The 22,985-nt window shown below is 38.8% G+C and overlaps 1 protein-coding gene across 1 annotated transcript; it reads left to right on the forward strand.

The window, feature by feature from the left end:
- Positions 1-85: 85 nt before the first annotated feature.
- Positions 86-19,615, forward strand: LOC136686352 (GTPase IMAP family member 7-like). The gene is made up of 4 exons (XM_066660066.1): positions 86-195; positions 16,710-16,800; positions 17,390-17,480; positions 17,623-19,615. Exons 2-4 carry the CDS (start codon positions 16,726-16,728, stop codon positions 18,927-18,929), a joined length of 1,473 nt encoding a protein of 490 aa, XP_066516163.1. The 5' UTR covers positions 86-195; positions 16,710-16,725; the 3' UTR covers positions 18,930-19,615.
- The last annotated feature ends 3,370 nt before the right edge of the window (positions 19,616-22,985 follow it).

The following is a 22,985-nucleotide window of genomic DNA, read 5'->3' on the forward strand; positions in this document are numbered from 1 at the left end:
AATTAATATAATTGGTTACCAGCCAACAAGCATGGATTTATGTGATTGGTTAGAACACAATGTTCAGAGGTGTTCAAATACTGCACCATAAACTACATGCTAGTGTACAACTAGAAATCGTGCTTGAGCTTCAGTTGAGAGACAACAAAGCTGAAGACTCCAGTAAAATCTGCAGATAATCAGGTGGAGAATCTGGTGAGTCTGTCTCTCACTTCTACCTTTTCTGAAGATGCCACATTTTGAAAGTGAGGGCGGCATAGTGGTTAGGAATGGATCCCAGTTTTACTTTAAAATTTCAGCGCATGGCTGACTATCTGTCAATTAAAACCACATATCACCAAATAATTTGGGATATACACGGAAGAATCACTGGATTAGGGCCTACCTTGTCTCTACACTCAATGTCCATTTTATCAGCCCCACAGACCACACAGGAGCACTTTGTTGGTCTACAATTACAGACTGGAATCCATCTGTATCTCTGAATGCTTACCTTTCCCCATTTCACCCTGTTCTTCAGTGGTCAGGACCCCCAAAGAGCCGGCATGGTTTGGGTGGTGGATCCTTCTCATCGATGCAGTGACTGGTGGTAATGTGTTAGTGTGTGTCACACTGATACGAGTGGAGCTGATAAAATGAGGAATGTATATGTGTCTAAAATAGAGATGGAGAGACCAGATGAATTTTGGTTTAAAAATATCCATTTTTAACAATTCTGTCAAGTTCAGTTTTGAAGCTGTACATGTGCTCATCACACCCTAACGCATTAATTTCTGTGTAAGAGCCACTCTCTGTTTGTGCCGTGTTATTGGTTTGACCTCCTGTCAGTCAACTGCTTAGGGGAGTAGGTTGGATGGGTTTAGTTGCTCAAGCAGGAAGGAAATTCATTCACAGAAGAGTGCTCAGAATGTGACTAACAAACAGTAAAGCACTTGTAGGATATTTATAGGCACATTTGATAAGAATACAGTACTAATGATGACAGTCGGTCTTGTCTGAGGTGAAACTTGCTTAAGACCTATGCTTTAGCGCAAATTTAACCAATTTTGACATTAGGTAGTAGTCTGATACTGCAGATGAATGGGGGAGTATTTTTAGGTTTTTATGTTAATGTCCAGGTTCAAACCTAAGACCTAATAAAGAACCTAATAATAATGTGTAGGGTCTGAAACATTTTGTGTGAAACCAACAGAGTCTATGATTGATGTGAATGCTTTTTTAGGGAATCATCACTTTTATCAAAATGAATGTTAAAGTCTCCGACAATTATTACTTTATCACAGGACACTGCTAAATTAGCAGCTAAACCAAATAAAAAAAATCTGAATAGGGACCTGGTGGTCTGTAAATATTTATTAAGGATAGTGTGTTCTTATTTGTAGCTGGGTTCGTTATGTCAATGTACATCATTTCAAAGGAAGTGAAGGTGTAACCAAGTTTTGATTTACATCTAAAGTATTTTTGTAAATGACACATAATCCAAACACTTACCTGTTAATCTGGGGCTGTGTAAACATTTATAGCCGGTGGTGGCTAATAGAAAGGATGCTGTGTTCCACAATCTCAAATTCAGCATCTGAGTTCAGATGGATGTTGTTAAGGATGCTTTCATAAGGGCAGTTTCTGTGCTGTGATGTGGACAGAAGCTTGACTGGAAGTCATCATAATAACAGTGTTCATTTAAAAATTTGAGCTGAATAAAAACTACTTTCTCAATAATTTTTCCTATGAATTGAAGATTAGAATTTGGTCTGTTGTTGTTCAGGTTGGTGCTGTCTAAACTGCACTTTTTAAAGAGAGGTTTAATTACTGCATTAATGCTTGAGGGAAGATCCCTAAAAGGAGTGACCCATTTACTATTTGCAGTATGTCCTCAGATAGACAACAGAAGGCTTTCTTCATAAAGTGCGCAGGCAATATATGTAATATGCATGTGGATAGTTTTATCTCCTGGACAGATTCCTCTAGAGTTTTCTGATCAGTAACAGTGAATTCATACAGGGTGTGTTTCTAATTTTGAGCTGTATCAGAACAGCTCTGCTGTAAAGAGACATATTGAATATCACCCTCCCCCCTCTCTCTTTTGTTGTTGCACCGTCACGTGGCCCGCCCACTCAGCACGCTCCTCGAGCCGACACGTCACAACTGTGAAACTGATACTGTTCTTAAATAAAAACCTCTAATCCTTTGTTCTCAACACGTATTCTTTCTTTAGTTATATACTTTCTTTATTTAATTTTCATTTATTATTTTTATTTTGTTTAAAGCCAGAAGTGCACTGAAGGGAAGAAATTCCTTATTCTTTGTATTATTTTCTTGTAATGTTCAACTTGAAAAAAATAACAAGTTTGAAACCGCTTACAATATTTGTTGTGGTGTGTTCATTTTTCTGTATTGTGGTTTGTCAGCTCTCTAACCTCAGAAGATTGTTTTAATTCGCTTTAATTTATATATTTTTTACATTCTTTATTTAAGAAAACAACGTAGAGAAGTGCACTGAACGGAAGATATTCCTTATTTTTTGTATTATTTTGTTGTATTGTTCGACTTGAAGAACAGAATAAGTTTGAAACCGTTTGCAGTATTTGTTGTGGTGTGTTAATTTTGTTGTATTGTGGTTTGTCAGCCCTGTAAGAGATTTAGTTTTAAGTTGTGTTGAGTGATATTTTTTTACACTCTGTTTATTTAAAAAAAAAACAGAATAGCACTGAAAAGAAAAAAAATCCTTATTTTTTAATTGTTTTTCCTAAGAACAATTCTATTTGAAAAAAAAACAAACAAAAAGAAAGAACTACAAAAGATGTCTAGTGAGGAGAGAAGTTTTATTTTATTTTTGTATTGTTGTTTCCTAATGTTAAGGCAAACTTTGTTTTGTTACTGTTCCATTGTTTCTAAACAAAAATGTTGATTGTGATAAAAAATAGTATTTTGTTGTCACGTACAATGTCTTTTGGATCCTTTGGATCTATGAAGCTTAAATATGAAAAAGTATCAGTATCGATAATGGCGATACTGGCCTTGCATTTACTTGGTATCGGATCAATACCAAAATTCCGACCTCTACTTGCCGGAAGTTTAGAATTTTATTGCTGAAGAAAGCTGCATTACATTTTTCCACAGAGAATAGTTCTGGGTTCACCTGTGGTGGTGGGTTTCACAGCCGATCAAATATTGTAAATAACGAGCGGGTGATGTTAGAGCTTTTACTGATCTTAGAGAAGAAGGCTTGTCTGGCCTTTCTAACGTCTAAATTGTACTTATTGCATCAAGTAAAGCATAAAGGTCCATAGTAATTTTGCCCAAGTCATTATCTCATCTGTCTCCTGTGATGACAAACTGATCAAAGTCAGCTGCAATGACAGTTAGCAGCACAGTAAATTCATCAATAAAATCTGTAGTGTTTAGGTGGTCTATAAATAGAAAGTATTAAAATGTGAGGTGCACCTTTTAGCACAGTACTTAAATACTCAAAAAACAAGAAGTCACCAAAGGCTGCATACCTGCATGGATATTCTGTATATTTGTAAACAGGCCGGCTATTCCACCACCTTTTCTGTTTTCTCTACATACACTATTAAAACTGTAGTCTACAGGATTCTCTCCTGTACTCTGTTTTTTCTGTTTCTGATAAGTATTGGAACGTATGTAATGTTTTTTGTTGGATCAACATAAACCTAAGGGCTGCACGGTGGTGTCACACAGCTCCAGGGACCTGGAGGTTGTGGGTTCGAGTCCCGCTCCAGGTGACTGTCTGTGAGGAGTTTGGTGTGTGCTCTCCGTGTCCGCGTGGGTTTCCTCTGGGTGCTCCGGTTTCCTCCCATGGTCCAAAAACACACATTGGTAGGTGGATTAGTGACTCAAAAATGTCCATAAATGTGAGTGTGTGTCACCCTGTGAAGGACTGGCGCCCTCTCCAGGATGTGTTACCGCCTTGCGCAGACAATGAATGAACGTAACTCTATCAGTAGTTGGTATAAGTAAAAAAAATGCAAAATGATGCCTTATCTTATTTTTTAGAGTCTGAATATAGCATGGCACTGCATTTTCAACATAGAATTTCTTTGTTAACAAAGCTAGATTGTTAGTTTTTGCATTCTGACCTTCAACACAGCCGTAAAACATGTAGAGTATCACAAAGCAGTACACCTCTGTGTGTCATAGAAATGACACTCATAATTTGTTTCACCTGAACTCAATAAATTAACAACGGAAAATAAAAAATCTGACCAAAAGTACAACTTGATTTTTTATCTTACAACAGTAAATAAGTATTAGAAAATAGACATCTGAATTACTCTGTCTGATAATTCGTTGGAGGAAGGTAGGTGGAGCTCCTGTTGACAATGAGGTTGAGAGCAAAGCTGATGGTTTTGAATCTTTCTTTATGTTTTGAGGTGTTGTAAGTGGTGGGTGAATATTGTTTAACAGTTCATCAATCTTGCTGAAGGAGTTGCTGGGTCCTTGCAGCTGTAGATGATAGTGGAGGTGAATTTGAGCTGTTTTTTCTCTGTACCTGAGGACTAGCTGACAGGGAAAGTGACAGACTTGTCCCTGCAGATACCAGCTTCTCCATTGTTGTTGGGAAGTTCAGGTTGGGTGACAGTGAGGTGGAGATGGAGGATGGTGTAGATTGCTCATGCTGATACCGTGAAGAATGGCACTCATTCAGTAAGGGCAAGATATGGTGGTTTTGGTGTGACAGAGTCCTTGAGTGTTAATGCGGACAACTCTGCCTTCTCAGTAGAGGGAGGATATTAGTCTCTGAAGTGATGCCAGAATCCTTGGCTGTTAAGTCTGATGCGTCTTCACTGCTTGGAACAGAGAAGTAGCCTTGAAAACATATTGGTGCTCCTTGCAGGTAGAGGGCCACTGATAAATGACTGGATTTTGAGCTTGATCAGAGTGATAAACATAGCACAAAAAGTAAGGACATTTGTGTTTGGTAGATTATTTATTTGTTGTAACAATGCTCCTTGGCAATAAATCGTATACCTTTGGAAAGCCTGTTAATCTCCCTTTTAAATGGTGCTACATTTTTAAGGAACACGCATTTGTGGCATGAGCAGTAGAGCTGAGTATGTGGGTTGTGCCCATGAAACATTTGCCAAATCCGCTCTGCCAAATATTCTCTTTATTCTCTCTTTCTCTGTTTGAAAGTTATAACATTAGAGGGTGTGTACATTCTTCTGTATTTTTCTGTATGTCTAAAATGTTGTGAATTGTCATTGTCAGCTGATATTACATGTTGCAATTTTTTTTTAAAACCAATTAAAAACATTAAAAAGAAAAAAAAAGGTCCATAGGGAAATTCAGAAATTAATGTTTTTAACAGAGACCAATCAAAATTAATCACTTGGCCAGAAGCTGAATAAAGGACATTTATATGGGAAAAAATTACTGTACTTCTATATATAAATATGTATTGAACACTGAACATTAAAATCCCAGCACATACCAGCAAAGCAAAATGGCTTTAAATAATTTAGCAAAAAAAAAAAAAAACGTTTGACCCCTAGTAAAACAAAAAAAATGTGAACAAATAAAAAATATATACAGTAAGACCATATTACTTAAACATAAATAAATAAGTAAAAAGCTCTGTTCTGTCATGTCTGAAATGGGTTTCCGCATGGGTGTTCCAGTTTCCTCCCACAGTCCAAAAACACACTGGAAGCGAATGAATATATATTAATTCATTGATTGTCTGTAAGCATTTATTTAGTTCAGGGCCGGCCGTGGTGGGTCCAGAGGCTACCCAGAATCACTGGGTACAAGGCATACACTCACACCTACAGGGGTTGAACAATGAAACTGAAACACCTGTCATTTTAGTGTGGGAGGTTTCATGGCTAAACTGGACCAGCCTGGTGGCCAGTCTTCATTAATTGCACATTGCACCAGTAAGAGCAGAGTGTGAAGGTTCAATTAGCAGAGGGTAAGAACACAGTTTTGCTCAAAATATTGCAATGTACACAAAATTATAGGTGACATACCAAAGAGGACAAATTGGTGATGCATGTCTTGCTGGTGGATCTGTGACCAAGACAGCAAGTCTTTGCGATGTACCAAGAGCCACGGTATCCAGGGTAATGTCAGCATACCACCAAGAAGGACAAAACACATTCAACAGGATTAACTGTGGACGCAAGAGGAAGCTGTCTGAAACGGATGTTTGGGTGCTGACCCGGATTGTATCAAAAAAACATAAAACCACGGCTGCCCAAATCACAACAGAATTAAATGTGCACCTCAACTCTCCTGTTTCCACCAGAACTGTCCGTCGGGAGATCCACAGGTTCAATATACACGGCCGGGCTGCTATAGCCAAACCTTTGGTCACTCATGCCAATGCCAAACGTTGGTTTCAATGGTGCAAGGAGTGCAGATCTTGGGCTGTGGACAATGTGAAACATGGATTGTTCTCTGATGAGTCCACCTTTACTGTTTTCCCCACATCCGGGAGAGTTACAGTGTGGAGAAGCCCCAAAGAAGCGTACCACCCAGACTGTTGCATGCCCAGAGTGAAGAATGGGGGTGGATCAGTGATGGTTTAGGCTGCCATATCATGACATTCCCTTGGCCCAATACTTGTGCTAGATGGGTGCATCACTGCCAAGGACTACCGAACCATTCAGGAGGACCATGTGCATCCAATGGTTCAAACATTGTATCCTGAAGGCAGTGCCATTGGTTTGATGAACATGAAAGTGAAGGTGAACATCTCCCATGGCCTGCACAGTCACCAGATCTAAATATTATTGAGCTTTGGGGTGTTTTGGAGGAGCGATATATATCTGTGTGTGTATGTGCGTGTGTGTATGAATCAGTCATGAAATGGCTTTGATATTTTGAAAAATATGGAGTTGCAGGTGGAGTTAACCACGTACACATTTTTCAAAATATCAACCCAATTCCAACTGTAATTCTTTAGAGTCTTATACAGTTGTAAACATAAGATATTGCAAAAAACAGAAAAAAAGCACCATATACATGTAGCATCACGTCCCATGCAGCCAGAGGAAGTCTGAAGGTCTACGGTAGCTTATACCACTATCTAGAAATTTTTTTCACGGTGAACTGCAGCTCTGAAAATTAAAGACCACGAGCTTCGCTGCTACCATGAACTACACCAGCTCCAAAGTAGAGTCCATGTAAACTTTCAACTCACTAATTAGCTAACAATCACTAATTAGCTGTACAGTCCACGAGAAAAAAATGAGTGAGAAATTTTGAGCAGAACTGTCCCTCAACTCAACCACTGCCTTGTCAGTAGTTAAGATTCTCAGTCCAACAATCTAACTTAAAACTTCATACACAGCACTGAAGTCAGTTTTCCACCATAAATGGAATGTCTACGATTGTGGGGAAACAAGGCTTGTGACTTGTTTGGGTTCTGAAGCGCAGAGTCTTTTAAGGTGGTACAGTGTGTTTGAAGGAAAACATTACAGTTAAACATTGCTGCGATGCTCTTCTCACTAGTACTCCTCTATCCTTCTCTCTCTTCATTTTTGTGTGCTCCTTTTTTCCTTCACACTCCAATTTTGTACGCGTGTGCTGCCTTTTTACCCTCTGCACTACTCATAAACTTTCATGAGTTTCATAAAGTTTTCATGAGTAATTCAGTATTATATAGTTCAGTAACACACACACATTTGTCACTTATCTACCTTATATGTAATTCATTCATTCATTCATTGTCTGTAACCCTTATCCAGTTCAGGGCGGTGGTGGGTCCGGAGCCTACCCGGAATCACTGGGGACAAGGCAGGAACACACCCTGGAGGGGGCGCCAGTCCTTCACAGGGCAACACAGACACACTCACACACTCCAGTCCAACGTGTGTTTTTGGACCATGGGAGGAAAATGGAGCACCCGGAGGAAACCCACGCGGACACGGGGGAGAACACACCAACCCCTCACAGACAGTCACCCAGAGCAGGACTCGAACCCACAACCTTCAGGTCCCTGGAGCTGTGTAACTGTGTAACTGTGAATATATATATATATATCCGGGTCGTGGGGGAAGCAGTCCGAGTAAAGAAACTCAGACCTCACTCTTCCCAGCCATTGATCCATGTATTTTGCAAATACTCTATTACCAGTTTAAAATAACTATTATTTTAAATTTTTCATTAATTACAATAAGGTCTAAAGTGGAAGAATCTTATTGGTCTAAGTGTCTAAAAGACTTATATTATCAGATGTCCACACAAAATATCATGCATTTAATTAGGGCTCATAATTGTCTTACCTTCTAATAACAATGTTTTACAATTTAACCAAGGTTTAACTAATTTCAACATAAAACATTTATTTTGCAGAAAACACAATGATTGAAAACACAATAATTAGAGAACAGCAATGACTGTAGCACAGAGAAACAACTAGATTTTCTGAAAGTTACAACATTTACCAATAAGTAGGAAATTACTTCAGCACATCTGCAGCCACAGAACATCACTAGTTTCTCACAATGCTCTGGTGTGATTTTAGTCCAATTTTCTTGCAGCCTCTTCTAAAGTTCAGTGATTGTTGTGGGTTCCTTGGTCATAAATTTGTCAACATGGACTTTCCAGAGGTTTTCTATTGGGTTTAGATCAGGACTCTGGATTGGCCATTTAATTTTTTCAGTGTTTTCAGCTTCAAGGAACTGCTCTTTACACATTTTATTGTGTGGCAGGCAGCATTGTCCTGCATGAAAATTGCTGGCTGACTGAGTAATGAATACAAGTGTTGAAGTGTTGACAATTGTTGAAGAAAGTTCTGATACACTAACTGAATTCACTCTTTGCCATGTACAAGTGCATGTCAATAAATTAGAAAATCATCAAAAAGTTAATTTATTTCAGTAATAAAATACAAAATGTGATAAGCTCCATTTTGATAAGCTCCATGTTTGGGAGCCATTAAATAATATGTAGTGTCTTTACCTGTCCAATTTTAGCTTAGACAAGTAGGTCATCTTCACATATTATACAGCAGAATTAGCTAGAGTTAACTATTATTAATGAATTATGCTCATTGACCCGCCGTGGGTTCTTGGCTCTGAAACTGAATCTGAACTAGAAGGAATAATTCTGTACAAGAAAGGTGCACAAACAAATAACCAAGGATTGGTTTTATCACACAACTGGTTTATTAAAGGTAATATTAAATAATGAATATTGATCATACATTCATATAATGAAATCGATTACAGTGATACATGAGGGAATAGGGAGATTAGTATATGAGGGAATTTCTCTGTGATAATTATTCTAAATTCTAGAAAGGCTTTGTTTATCCCAGCAAGCATTCAGCACCAACCTCCTGAGCAATGAAAAAAATGAAACCATGTGACCTTGCGTATCCCCGGAGATGGACAGGGAGCATGTTGCTGATGTGCGGTGGTTTCCAGCATGGCTTCCTAGAGAACTGCAGACACGAGCCTTGTAGACGGCGACCCCTCCGTCGGAGCTGGAGGTGTTCTGAAGTTCCTTGTGGCATTTAAGGGTCTGAGGTCTCCTTCATGCTCTGGGTGGCATTGAATTTTTGCTGGAGTTAAACTATAATAATAATTATAATAATACATTTTATTTCATAGGCACCTTTCTGTCACTCAAGGACACATTACAAAGAGTATAAAGTAAACAATAAACATAAATAATACCAAAAAACACACAAGTATACAGTACTGGAAAAAATAAACAATGTAACTGAGTCATTTTAAAGGAAAGGCAATCTTAAACAGGTGGGTTTTGAGTGAAGTCTTGAATTGTGTGAGTGAGTTTATGTTCCGTATGTCAGGGGGTAAAGTGTTCCAAAGCTGGGGACCAGAGCGGCTGAAAGCTCTACTTCCCATGGAAGTGAGACGGGTAGGGGGAACAGTCACGTGAATGGAGGAGGAGGACCTGAGGGTGCAAGAGGGAGTTACAACATGGAGGAGATTGGAAAGATACGGTGGAGACAGATTGTGGATGGCCTTGAATGTTAACAGAAAGATCTTGTAATCAATGTGTAACCTGACTGGAAGCCAGTGGAGCTGTTGCAAGACAGGAGTGATGTGGTGGATGGAGGGGGTTCTAGTGATGATACGGGCAGCTGAGTTCTGGACCAGTTGAAGCTTATGGAGAGATTTGTGGGTAATACCAAAAAGGAGGGAGTTGCAGTAATCAAGGCGGGAGGTGACAAGACTGTGGACAAGGATGGCTTTTCTTAACCTATAGTTTTCTACAAGAGTGTAGCGTATGTTGGGTTTTTAATCATACGCCACGATACCTTTGTGAATATATATTTAATGTATATATTTATAATTTGTGTTTATAGCGTTGACCTTATTCAAACTCCTATAATCTCTGATATTTGACTTAATGATATTAATTAAAGTTTATAATTGGCTTAAGCAATTAAAACGTTAATAATTAGTCTGAGAATGAATAATAATCAAGCTAAGTGAGTCCTTCAGGATTTTCAGAAATTCTAATGAACAAAACTGCACACACTGTGATTTCAAATAATGAAAGTTTTATTAACAAAGAGAAGGATATTTACTTAACATAGCGTGATCTTGAAATCTCACGGCATCAAAGCAGGGGAAGCCGACTCGACTGCGGCGATACGCTAGGCACTCTAGCTTGTGACTAATGTGTTGCTAACTGAGGCTTAAATAATGCAAAATTTATCAAGAAACTTGATTCAATTTTCAGCTCTGGACATGCGTAAGTTTAGCTTACTTTTCGTCGATTTTCTCCACTCGTTGCGTACAAAGGCTCTCTGAGGTCCTGGGAGTGATGGCGTCTTGTTTGATTTCACGGTCTCGGAAGTTTCCAGGCTGAGTCAGCGTGGAGGTTTTCTTCGTCGGTTGAGTCGCCTCGGCGTACTCGGAGCGTGATGACGCCGGCGGCAGGATCCTCTGGCTCAGTGTCGTGAGTAGGAGGGTCCAACCATATGGACGTTTGGACGAAAGTTTCGCTGGATACTGCGGATCCAGAACTGAAAATCGATTCAATAAACTTACTTATTCTACGACTTTCTGGTATCTCGGCGGTGTTTTCTTACTCTGGCCACGAATAAGTTCACCGGCTTTGATCAGTCGTGAGATTAAACTTAGATTGGGCGATAAAACATAAACACGGTTAAAAGAAAAGAAAATATTCAAATCGCTTGACGCATTATTAAAGCGTCATACTTTTAGCTAATTCAAGACGTCTCTTGTGAGCTTCTGATGAAGTCTCTAAGGTTTTTCTTTGTTTCGTCGGCGTGAAGGAGAAAGCGTCTCGCTTTGGAGAGGTTTTCGGAGTTGAAGCGAGGTTCTCTGCTGATCTCTTTGTTGTTTCGGATTTCCTTGGACTGTTGTTGTTCTCTCCTCTCCGTTTTCTGTTGATTTTTACTCCTTAACTTACTGCTGTGTCGAGCTGTTTTTCAAAGCCAGCGCGGTCACGCCCTCATGGGAGGCGTCCTTTTCTGATTGGGCGCGAGTTCAGGCTCACGTGACTCTCGAGAGGGGAAGAGAGTAGGAGGGGAGAGTTTGAATCAGCGGTTCACTGAAATGGGATATAATTTTCGCGTATTGAAACTCCTTATACATTTTAGTAACATATAACAATGAGTATGCTGGATTATTAATATCAAACATTTACATAAGATTTCATCTTGGGTACGTTGAGTTTACGTCCCATTTACAATAATACGTTAGAAGTATTATTTTGGTGTTTAATTCACGTTTCTAATCAGAAGCAGAACTTCTTTTCACGGTTAACAATCAGCAATATACATCATTTCATTAGAAGGTGGGCATTCATCTGAGGGCACAGAAAGTGACATTAATACATTTGTTTATACACATTTAATCAGAATTTGATTTCATTTCTGCTATTGTTCAGGCGACCCCGAGCGAGGCGTAGTTTTGCCAGTGTCCATTTGGGTCGCTGTTGGTCCATGCTGTTGATCCAGTGCGGATGGATGATTCACGGGGGTTCAACCGAGGTCACTTTTGGTTTAACCATTTGCTGATCCTGTTTAGTGGGCTCGAGATAAGAACGAGACATTTAGGTGCCATTGTCATAAAAGCGGGCCGTAAAAACTCTCTTCTTTGTTCTGTGTTCCTGTTTCTCACAAGAGAGAAGGGGGTGTTGGGGCCGTGTGTCACTTGAAAGTGTTCTTAGGTGGGTGCGTGTGTGGGGGCTGCAGGGTCTTTGTCCCCTGCGGTTCGTGGAATGCTGACTTCGGGACCAGATGAAAGTTCTGGTCATAATGGAAAGTTTTGAATTAAAACTTTTCATTTCTTCATTTCGATCTGGTTATCTGGTATTCGGTCCATACTCCACTACAAGAGATAAAATTAAAATAGAACTTCTGTTCTATCTGGACCACGCTTGAGGGTCCCAAGACTGTTTAAGAAACCCATGAGAGTCTAACGCCTGCAGAGTCATGTCAAAACCCAATTCATATTCCTCTTTAGCCTTGAAAAAGGCAAAAAGAGACAAAAATGTGAAGTGAAGCGAAGGTTTGGGGAAAGAAGCCTGGAGTGTTTTAAGCCTTTCTTATTTGGCTGGGTTTTACCAGACTTTAGAAAGTCCGCCTTGAAGACTTGATTGGAGCATCTCTTGCTCCTGATTGGCTGTTTCCTGTACCTTGGAAGTGACATCACATAAAATGTATGACCCTTGACAAGACAAAGACTTGAAGACCATCCCTTTTTGAATGAATGTCCCAGGATTCTGAATCATACTTTGCATTATAAAAGATTATATGTTAACACAAGGTAATATCATTAAGACAACCATGTTTGATAATTAGTCCCCTCCAGGGTGTATTCCCGCCTTGCGCCCAATGATTCCAGGTAGGCTCTGGACCCACCGTGACCCTGAATTGGATAAGCGGTTACAGATAATGGATGGATGGATGTTTCATAATTATTAAACACATAACATACATAGTATGTGGCTACCTTGGTTCTACATAATTTCATATAAAAAAGAAATGACTTTAAACACATGTAAATTAATCCCACCTATTTTGATTGTCCAAAGGGAATTAATTTCAAACAGTTGTGCCCATAGGCAACTTGTGCATCAGGTAAACCAAGGAATTAAGGAATGTGATTATTGTGGTTATTTTGTTTAACTATCTTTCCAAAGGTGTGAGTTTTAATCAAGGTTGAGTCTGTGTGTCTCTCTGCATTCTGCATTTGAGAAGAGTTGCATGACCCTCCAAGACCCCGTGTCGTAAACTGTCCTTAAAAGGGTCTATAGCAGGGGTGTCAAACCAAATCCACGGAGGGCCGTGTGGGTGCAGGTGTTCTTTTCAACCACACAAAAGCCCCACACTACTGAAAGTCAAGATCTGTTGATTAGATCCAATGATTAAAAACAGGTGGAATGAGGTGTGGCTTCTGCGTGGTTGGAAAGAAAACCTGCACCCACACGACCCTCCGTGGATCTGGTTTGACACCCCTGGTCTATAGTGTCAGTTTTATGACTCTGACACAGACCTTCAGGCACAAATTTGGAGCCAGTTCTTGCTGAAAAGCTTACATCAAATTCCAATCTTGGCTTGGTGTAGCTTGGAGATGTCTCTGAAACCAGCTAAAGTTTGGGTATTTAAAATAAAATCTCAGAAAATCAAATTTCTTATTAGAAATTAATTCACATCCATCATATCACACTTCACTCATTATATAGATTCATTACAATATGATCTATTTTTAGTGTTTATATCTTTTTATGTTGATGGTTATGGCTTACAGCCAATGAAAACCCAAAAGTCATTATATCAGAAAATTAGAATAATCAACACAAAACACCTGCAAAGGTTTTTTGAGCCTTTAAAATGTTTCCTTAATCTGGTTCAGTAGGCTACACAATCATGGGGAAGACTGCTGACTGACAAATGTCCAGAAGGCAGTCATTGAAACCCTCCTGCTGTATCCAAGCATATTAATGGAAAGTTGAGTGGAATGAAAAAGTGTAGAAAACAGTGCAGAAGCAACAGGTAAAACCACAGCCTTGAAAGTATTGTCAGGAAAAGACCATTCAAAAATGTAGGGGAGATTCTCAAGGAGTGGACTGCTGCTGGGGTCAGTGCTTCAAGAGCCACCACACACAGACATATCCAGGACATGAGTCACAACTGTGTCAAGGTGCTCTTAAGTCTGAGACAACACCAGAAGCGTCTTACTTGGGCGCAGGAGAAAAAGGACTGGACTGTGGCTCAGTGTCCAAACACTTGTTTTCAGATGAAAGTAAAGTTTGCATTTCATTTGTAAACCAAGGCCCCAGAGTTTGGAGGAATAGTGGAGAGGCACACAACCTAAGCTGCTTGAGTCTAGTGTGAAGTTTCCATAGTCAATTATGGTTTGAGTACCCATGTCACCTGCTGGTGTTGGTCCACTGTGTTATATCAAGTCCAAAGTCTGAGCAGCCATCTACCAGGACATTTTAGATAACTTCATGTTTCCCTCTTCTGACAAGCTTTATGGATTTAATTTTCCAGCAGGACTTGGCACCTGTCCACACTGCCAAAAGTACCAATATCAGGTTTAATAACCACAGTAACACTGTGCCTAATTAGCCAGAAAACTCTCCTGACCTAATCCCATAGAGAATCTAAAGGGTATTGTCAAGAGGAAGATGAGAGACACCAGACCCAACAATACAGATCCCTCAGCAGTGCCACAGGCAAATCGCCTCTACGCCACTCCGCACTGATGCAGAAGGAGCCCCGACCAAGTATTGAGTTCATACACTGTACACACTTTTCAGCAGAACAACATTTCTGAATTAAAAATTGTTTTTTTAATTGGTCTTATATATAATATTCTGAGATAATGACTTTTGGGTTTTCATTGGCCCTAAGCCATAATCATCGATATTTAAAAGAAACACTTGAAATAGATCACTCTGTTTGTAATGAATGTACAGTATATAATATTAGTTTAACTTATTGAATTGAATTACTGAAATAAATTAACTTTTTCATGATATTCTGTAGCTGTATGAGAGGTCCAACACCTGCTGCCAAAAACATTCACCATGACACTTCCTCCTCCACCATCTTTTTTTTTTTTACACATGTTGGATTCAGTTTTTCCCCAGTTTGTTGAGGTACATAATATTTCTCATCAGATCCAAATAAATTAAACTTTCATATATCACTAAAGTGCCCACTTCTCCTCTGTCCACACCTTCATCCGGACAACCTGCTGTAGAAGGATTTCAGTCACTTTGGAATGGCTCACTATTTTGCCAAGTCAGTAAAAACTGGAAAGTTAGGCTACTGGTTAAATAGGGTTTGTCAGATAATTAGCACCAGGTGCCAGATTAACACCAATAACTTGTAGATACCTGCAAAAGTGTCCTCTAAATTTAATCAGTGTTCTTTTTGAATTATCTCATTTAATTTTTTTATACTGTGCTTAAGAATATATATACAACTCATTAAATAATCTTAAAACACTGCACATTTACTCCTGTTAAGATAAATTCTCATAGGACTACACAGTGACCTTGATATTCGGGAAATTGTGTGTTGTTCTCTAATTTTGATCTCCACTGTATGTGTACTTACAAAACATACAAATAAATAAAAATGTATTTTGGATTATTTTTTTTAAATAAATAAAAAAGGACCTAGTATTTGGTTTCAGTGTGAGGTGTTGTTCCCAAACTGCCAAAAGAGTAATAAAGTCCTCCAGGAACCTCCATATCCAAGGGTTTTTGACTGGAGAAGGCGTGCAAGCATTTTTTAGCGGCCATTTGAACTTGCATAATATGGAAAATACAAGACCAAGATCACAAGCGTGGGAGCATTTCCATCTCAATTCTCCCACCATGGTGATGTGTGCATGATTAGTGACCAACAGCTGTCCTATTCCAACAGCACATATTCAATATTCATATTCATCTCTCTGCACGCTGTGGTCTGGAAGCTAATTTAGTCTGGGTAGGAACTGATACAGAATCCTCAGCTTTCAAGAGACTCACGTTATATATAGTGCTTATTTTTGTGTCTAATATTCATCTTATAATAAACAAATTGTGAGTCGCACAGTAAATGCTGAATGGGCCAGTGAGACAGAAAGAGAGAGAGACTGAGACTCACTGCACACACTAATACTGTCCTTGCCTCATGTGTTCAAAAATATAATTGACACACCCTGAATCTTCCTGTTTCTAGTGTAGCTACGTCATGTCCTGACCTCTTTGCCCTTTCATACTATATCTGTTACACCTGACCACACTTGTTTATAATATATTAAGTGTAACTTTTTGGACAGCTGTGCTGCTCAGTGCTGCTTTAATGCCTGGCTACAAAGGCACCATAAAATACATCTCTCATCTCATCTTGTTTTCCGCTTGTCCATTTCAGGGTCGCGGCATAAAATACAATATATACAATAAATACAAATAAAGCTTCAAATTTAATTTATCTTCATTTAGTGTGAAATCAATTATCATTCCACATTCAGAGTCACCTTCAGAATCAATCCCTGCATTCCATGTTAGAAATTATTTATGCATTTTACAATTTTCACTGGTATTGGAAACAAGCCTCAATCCACACAGTGAATATGTAACCTACATTTTATTCCAGGTTTGTGAAAGGTGTACCCAATAAACTTAGTAGATACAGTTTTAACAAAGATGGTTATACAATGTTTGAAAGAGCAGCTTCCAGGTTTCATGTTTATACTTATATTTTCCTGATAAAGTTCTTCTATGTTTTTTAGGTCCCACAATAAAGAGATGGGAGACCGCCCAAGATCACACCAAAAGGATTTTAATAGTAAAAATGTGGACCAGAAAGGAAGAAAGAAAGTGGTTGGTATCTTTATAAATCGGGAATTAAAAATCTTTGAAAAATACTGCTTTTCCAATCATTATTACGGTCTCATTCGTCCACTTGCACTGTCAGAAAATTAATATGTAAAATTATGTACCTCTCCCGTACCTTTCTTTCTGAGAGTGTGCATGAAGTACAGAGAGGCAATTTAATTTTGATTAAAAACTCAATTGTTGAATGTATAACACATGTATACTTTTTCAGGTCTGAGACCAATTTGAATTAAAAGTTTGTTTGTCTTTGGTCAGAGACAAATAATCTGCTGCTGTGAAGCATATAATAAGCTACATGTTTAAAGACAATGATTTCAGTTCAAGATCAATGATAATAATGTATTAATTAATAAACAGTATTAACACTAAACCCCACTGTAGGAGCCTAAATTGAGGTATGTGAGGATTACACACCACACAGGAGTCAGAACTGAGAGATGTAGATCTTTATAGAGTTGAGCTTTAGCGACAGTCCAATTTCAAAGTGATTTTACAGCACTTTATTGGCTGAATGTGTAGAGTAATCAAATATTGAGACCATTCCTGAACTTTTCGTTCTTGTTATTTTTTGTAGTATAACAGCTGTACCTCCATTTGGATGGCTTTGTGCCCAGCAGCAGTTGTACTGATGGCTATTGGCTATTATTGGTACACAGGTTCCCTTGGTAAATTAATTTAAATTTCATTTTTATTCAATTTAATTTTCTTATTTTAAGTTTAAGAAATTGTTACCAATGAGAAAATGTACCACTGTAAACTGCATTGTCCAATTTGAAATAATTTCATTTGTGATTACTGTTGTTTAAGAAAATGAGCTGAACCACCATGAGCTGAGAGTGATGCTGGTGGGTAAAACTGGAGCTGGGAAGAGTGCGTCTGGAAACACCATCCTGGGTGAGGACACTTTCATAGTGGAGGTGTCTCCATCTTCAGTGACAACACACTGTGAGAGGAGGAACAAAGTGGTTTTTGGACAGAACATCACTGTAATCGACACTCCTGGGGTAATGGACACATGGCCGACATCAGACCAAAGTCCATCTGATTGTGTCTCTGTGGCGGATCCGGGTCCTTATGTGTTTCTGCTGGTGATTAGACTGGGAAGATTCACAGAGGAGGAGATGAATCCATTTAAATGGATTCAGGAAAACTTTGGAGAAGAAGCTCTGCAGTTCACCATTATCCTCTTCACTGGTGGAGATCTGCTGGAAGGGAAACCCATTGAGGACTTTATCAGTAACAGTGTTGAGCTCCAGAGACTTGTCGACACCTGTGGAGGTAGATATCACGTCTTCAACAACAATCAGAAAGACAATACCACTCAAGTTACAACGTTGTTCAAAAAGATAAATGAAATGTTGTTCCCATCTTTGGGCAAGACACAAGAAGAAGAGGAGAGGAAGAAAACCTTAGAGAATAAAGAGATCAAAACAAACGAAAATTCAGTAAGAGCTGAGATAGAAAGACAGATCAGAAAAGAGGAGGAACTCAAGAGGAGAGAATTAATGAGGAAAATGAAAGAGGAGGAAAAAAGAAACATTGAGAAGAAGGAGGAAGAGATCAGAAAAGAGGAGGAACTCAAGAGGAAAGAGTTAATTTACAAAATGAAAGAGGAGGAACAAAGAAACATTGAGAAGAAGGAGGAAGAGATCAGAAAAGAGGAGGAACTCAAGAGGAAAGAGTTAATTCACAAAATGAAAGAGGAGGAAATCAGAAACATTGAGAAGAAGGAGGAAGAGCTCAGAAAAGAAAAGGAACTCAAAAGGATAGAGTTAATGAGCAAAATGAAAGAGGAAATCAGAAAAATTGAGAAGACAGAGGAAGAGCTCAGAAAACAAAAGGAACTCAAGAGGATAGAGTTAATGAGCAAAACGAAAGAAGAGGAAAATAGCAACATTGAGAAGAAGGAGGAAGAGATCAGAAAAGAGGAGGAACTCAAGAGGATAGAGTTAATGAGCAAAATGAAAGAGGAGGAAATCAGACACATTGAGAAGGAGGAAGAAATCGGAAAAGAAAAGGAACTCAAAAGGAGAGACTTAATGAGCAAAATGAATGAAAAGGGAAATCAGAAACATGGAGAAGGCGAAAGAGATCAGAAAAGAAAAGGAACTTGAGAACAGAGAGTTAATGAGCAAAAGGAATGAGCAGCAAATCAGGCAAAAACAATTAGAAAAATTACAAGCCAGTTCTATTGGCCACGTGTCACACTCTGATGCTGTCTTGTGCTTTCCTGCTGTCTATCTCCCTTGTTTCCTTGTTTGCAAGGAGAACATGGCTCTGTTATTCTTTTGTTCCTGTCTCCTCCCTTGTCTTTGCCTTAGCCCTGCCCTGTCATCCTGTCATTACTGTTCCCACATGTGCCTCCTTGTGGTCCTGCCCCCTTATTATCAGTCTCAGGTGTTCCTCTCCGGTGCTGTGTATTTTAGTCCCCTTGTTTCAGTGTTTCTTGACTGGACATTACCATTCTTTTATTTGTTTGGTCTGCTTATGGCTTTGTGTCTGTCTGGTCAGGGTATACACCTTGTTTGTTCCTTTTAAGTCTGGTCTGTTTGTAAGTTTCTCCCTGGTCGGCTTGTAACCCATTCTCTGCTCTGTTTAAACCCATTTATATTTATTCTGTTTAATTAATCTTAGCTTTGTATTTAGTCCTGTTTCTGTTAACTTTAGTTCAGTCAAGTTTAGTTTGTACAGTCCATTGTTTGTTTGGTTTTCTTACTTTTATTAAATCTGTTGTGTTATTGCACATACATCCGCCTCCGTCAGTCCACCACGTCAGCTGATAGATGTAGCAGAATTATACACAGTTTGTCCAAAATGCCACTTAATAGCTCCTAAGAAAATCTGACAGAGTACAGCTAATAAAACGTCCCATTATTGAGGTGCAGTTCTTATGGGTTTACATGGACTCATTAGGCCCTAAAGTCTAAAAGGAGGAAACTATATTTTGGTAATTTGGATTTTGACAATATCTTTATTCCGTATCAATTAAGAAATTTCTTTACCGATGTGTACAGTTCTACATGGACTCACTCCTGAATATCTTCAAGAAATTATTTCCTATTCTGAGCCTCCACGATTACTTACACAGAGTAAAGGATTTTTAATAGTTCCCAAAATTCAGAAGGCCTCAGCCCGGGGAAGGGCTTTTTCTTATAAAGCCCCCAACTCTGGAATGATCTTCCAGAAAATGTTGTGGAATCAGACACAATCATATTCTTCAAATCTAGGATAAAACTCATTGGTTTAGTTTAGCTTTTTCTGATTAATGCCCCCCCCCCCCTTAGATAAAGACGGCAGATCCAGGGGTCTATGGACACAGGGAATTTTGTTAAACTGAGACGACGGTGCTGCCGTCCCACCACTTGCACCCGAAAACTGTGGGAGGAAACCCACGCGGACACGGGGAGAACACACCAACTCCTCACAGACAGTCACCCGGAGTGGGAATCAAACCCACAACCTCCAGGTCCCTGGAGCTGTGTGACTGCGACGCTACCTGCTGCACCACCATGCCGCCCTTAATAGATATAATATGTATATCTATTAATTTATCATATTAATACAAGGTTACTATAGCTGGAGCTCAACATCACAAAACCAACAAAGCCAACATATAAAACACCAAAACATCTACTTTTTTTATGTTAGGTCTACACTGTAAAACTTAGTTGCCCATAAACCCTATAAAATAACTTCCTTTGACAACAATGAACAGGGATTATTCAGCTCAAATAAAGACCATGAATTATTTAATCCAAAGTATATGCTGGAGTTGAATAAACCCAGTTGAATAGTTAGTTATCACATGATATAACTACTTTTGAATGTAAATATGTAAACACCTCCAAATATACAGAGAGAATCAGCTTTTTTACTTTTTCTTTTTTTACATTAGTTCTCCTGACTTCTAATAATTTCTTTCATGTTTAGTTACAGAGCGACAAACTATCATTCAACCTAATGCTTTAAATTATAAATTTATGGCTAAGAAAACCAGCATATTTGCTGATTGGAGATGTGTTTTACACATGGACCTGCATCGTGATGAGAGGTAGATTTAACAGGGCTTTTAGATTTTGCAAAAGCCTTTTCATACCTTTGTGGCTGAACTTTAAGTCAATAGTTCCCAAACTTTAGCACATTTCACCAATCACAAAAATGTGGCAGAAGCATCTCGTGTGCTTTGTGCTATCGGGAACGTGCCCCAGAACAGCCAAGAAGGATTCTGTCTGTGCGCATATCTCTTGCACACAGGAATGACTGACTGGCCTCATCGCCTTGCTTCGCAAAACACTGCATTAAATTTATGGTAAAGCTGTGATGGTACCTACAAGGACTGAGCATGGCCATCTCGTTTAAAACCAATGTATTACCAGACAACTGTGTCTCCCTTTTTATTACAACATTTTCCTCACTTATGTCTTCGCTCTTCAAAAGGTTTTTCAGCACTTGGCCCACGGCTGCACTCATCTTCAGGTCATGCGTGTTTAGAGTGTAGGCTCACTGTAGCCCTCCCCACAGTTTTGCCTCAGTTACATCAAGTGGTTAAAGTCTGCAGCCTAACAAGCTCCCTCTGATGCTGCAAGAGGGTAATGAACACTGGTAATGCACTTTGAGTCTGCTGTTATTCAAGGCATTATTGACACATTTTTTGATGTTTATCAAAAAAACTCATATCGTGATAATGATAAAAATACGATTAATGGTGCAGCCCTAACTCACATCCTGACTATCATTAGTAATAGACAGCCAATGTGTTCAAACAGTTTAGAAAAGAGAACCTGAATATGTGGATTTGAAATTATGTTTTTATTTTAGTTCCATGTTTGAACTTATTTGATCATTTATCATGATTATATTCTATTTATTTCAGTCCTTGATATCTGTGTTGGCTTGGCCACACCAAAATCAGCTAGCACTCTCTGTATACTTAAAATTTGAAATAAAGCTTGATTTATTGACCTACTGGTTGATCTTGAATTACACCTGAGGTCAGGATCACCTGAGTTCTGTCAGGGTTGCTATAACAACCCACTCATTAGCATACCTGCCTCTAGTTACCTGCTCATCAAGAAATTCTCTTAAACCACACCCACCCCACAGTTCAGTTGCCAGCCACTAGACAGCATGTGGAGCATTTCTCTGTGTGCTTTTGTTCCAGTGTCTATCAATTCTGACTATCCCAAGTACCCCCAAAGTGGTACATAGCTCCAGTTTGCCATCCTGTCACACAGTCAGTATTAATTTACCATCAGTATTTTTATGGGACATATTTATTCACTGTTTGTCCAAAATACTTATAAAACGATAAAATAATTTCATACACTTCTACAATTATTCTGACTTTCCATAACTACATACCAAGAAGATAATAGCAGAACCTTCTAAACAGGACTTCTAACAGGGCAACATTTAAAGCTCCCAACTTTGGACTAACAATAACATCAGATTGCCCTCAAATGCAGAAAGTCTCTCACTGGCGCCCTGTACCAGCCTCTGGGTTTTGTTATTGGTCCAAATTTGAACATCTATTGGAGTTTTGTCTCTTTGTCTTTGGATAGGTCGTCACACACTCCACAACTGAAACCTCCTCTTCTCTTGACTCAAAGTCACCAACTATACCCACACTTTGATTCTCTACTTCAGGTGCTGAAACAAATGTCTGAGAATCTCCTGCACTGTAAACCTGAATAAACCAGCACAACTAAAATAAAATCAAGACCGTCAGTTGCCTTAATATTTTCATAAACCCAAATGTTAGACGTATGCATACACTTTTAATTTAACTTAAAAAATGTACATTTCTGCTACTCAATATTATTCACTACTATTAACTATTTGGTTATTATTATTTAATACTTCTAACCTAAGCATACATTAATACAGAGAACCATTTTTTTTACAGTAAACAGGAAATTGTTCAAATTACAAAAATAATAAGTAAACAATGACCCAAATAACTAGAACAACCAAAAGTGTGCACACAGTAAATGAAATAAAGTGTCCATTGGGATCCTTCGAATCTGAAAATTGTTGCAGGTGCACCTGATATTACATGTTCGTCAGTTACATGAGTGTCGTGTGAATGTATGTGGGTGAGAGTGGATACGTGTATTTCCTTGTTTGTGTCTTTTCTTCAAGTTCCTGACTCGCCATATAATGCAATCGGG

This window comes from Hoplias malabaricus, chromosome 2 (genome assembly GCF_029633855.1).
Source record: "Hoplias malabaricus isolate fHopMal1 chromosome 2, fHopMal1.hap1, whole genome shotgun sequence".
NCBI lineage: Eukaryota > Metazoa > Chordata > Actinopteri > Characiformes > Erythrinidae > Hoplias > Hoplias malabaricus.

Coding starts and splice junctions, on each gene's coding strand:
- LOC136686352 (XM_066660066.1), top strand. CDS start 16,726: ATGGGAGACCGCCCAAGATCACACCAAAAGGATTTTAATAGTAAAAAT. Junction 16,801..17,389: donor AGAAAGGAAGAAAGAAAGTG/GTTGGTATCTTT, acceptor TATTTTTTGTAG/TATAACAGCTGTACCTCCAT. Junction 17,481..17,622: donor TTGGTACACAGGTTCCCTTG/GTAAATTAATTT, acceptor CTGTTGTTTAAG/AAAATGAGCTGAACCACCAT.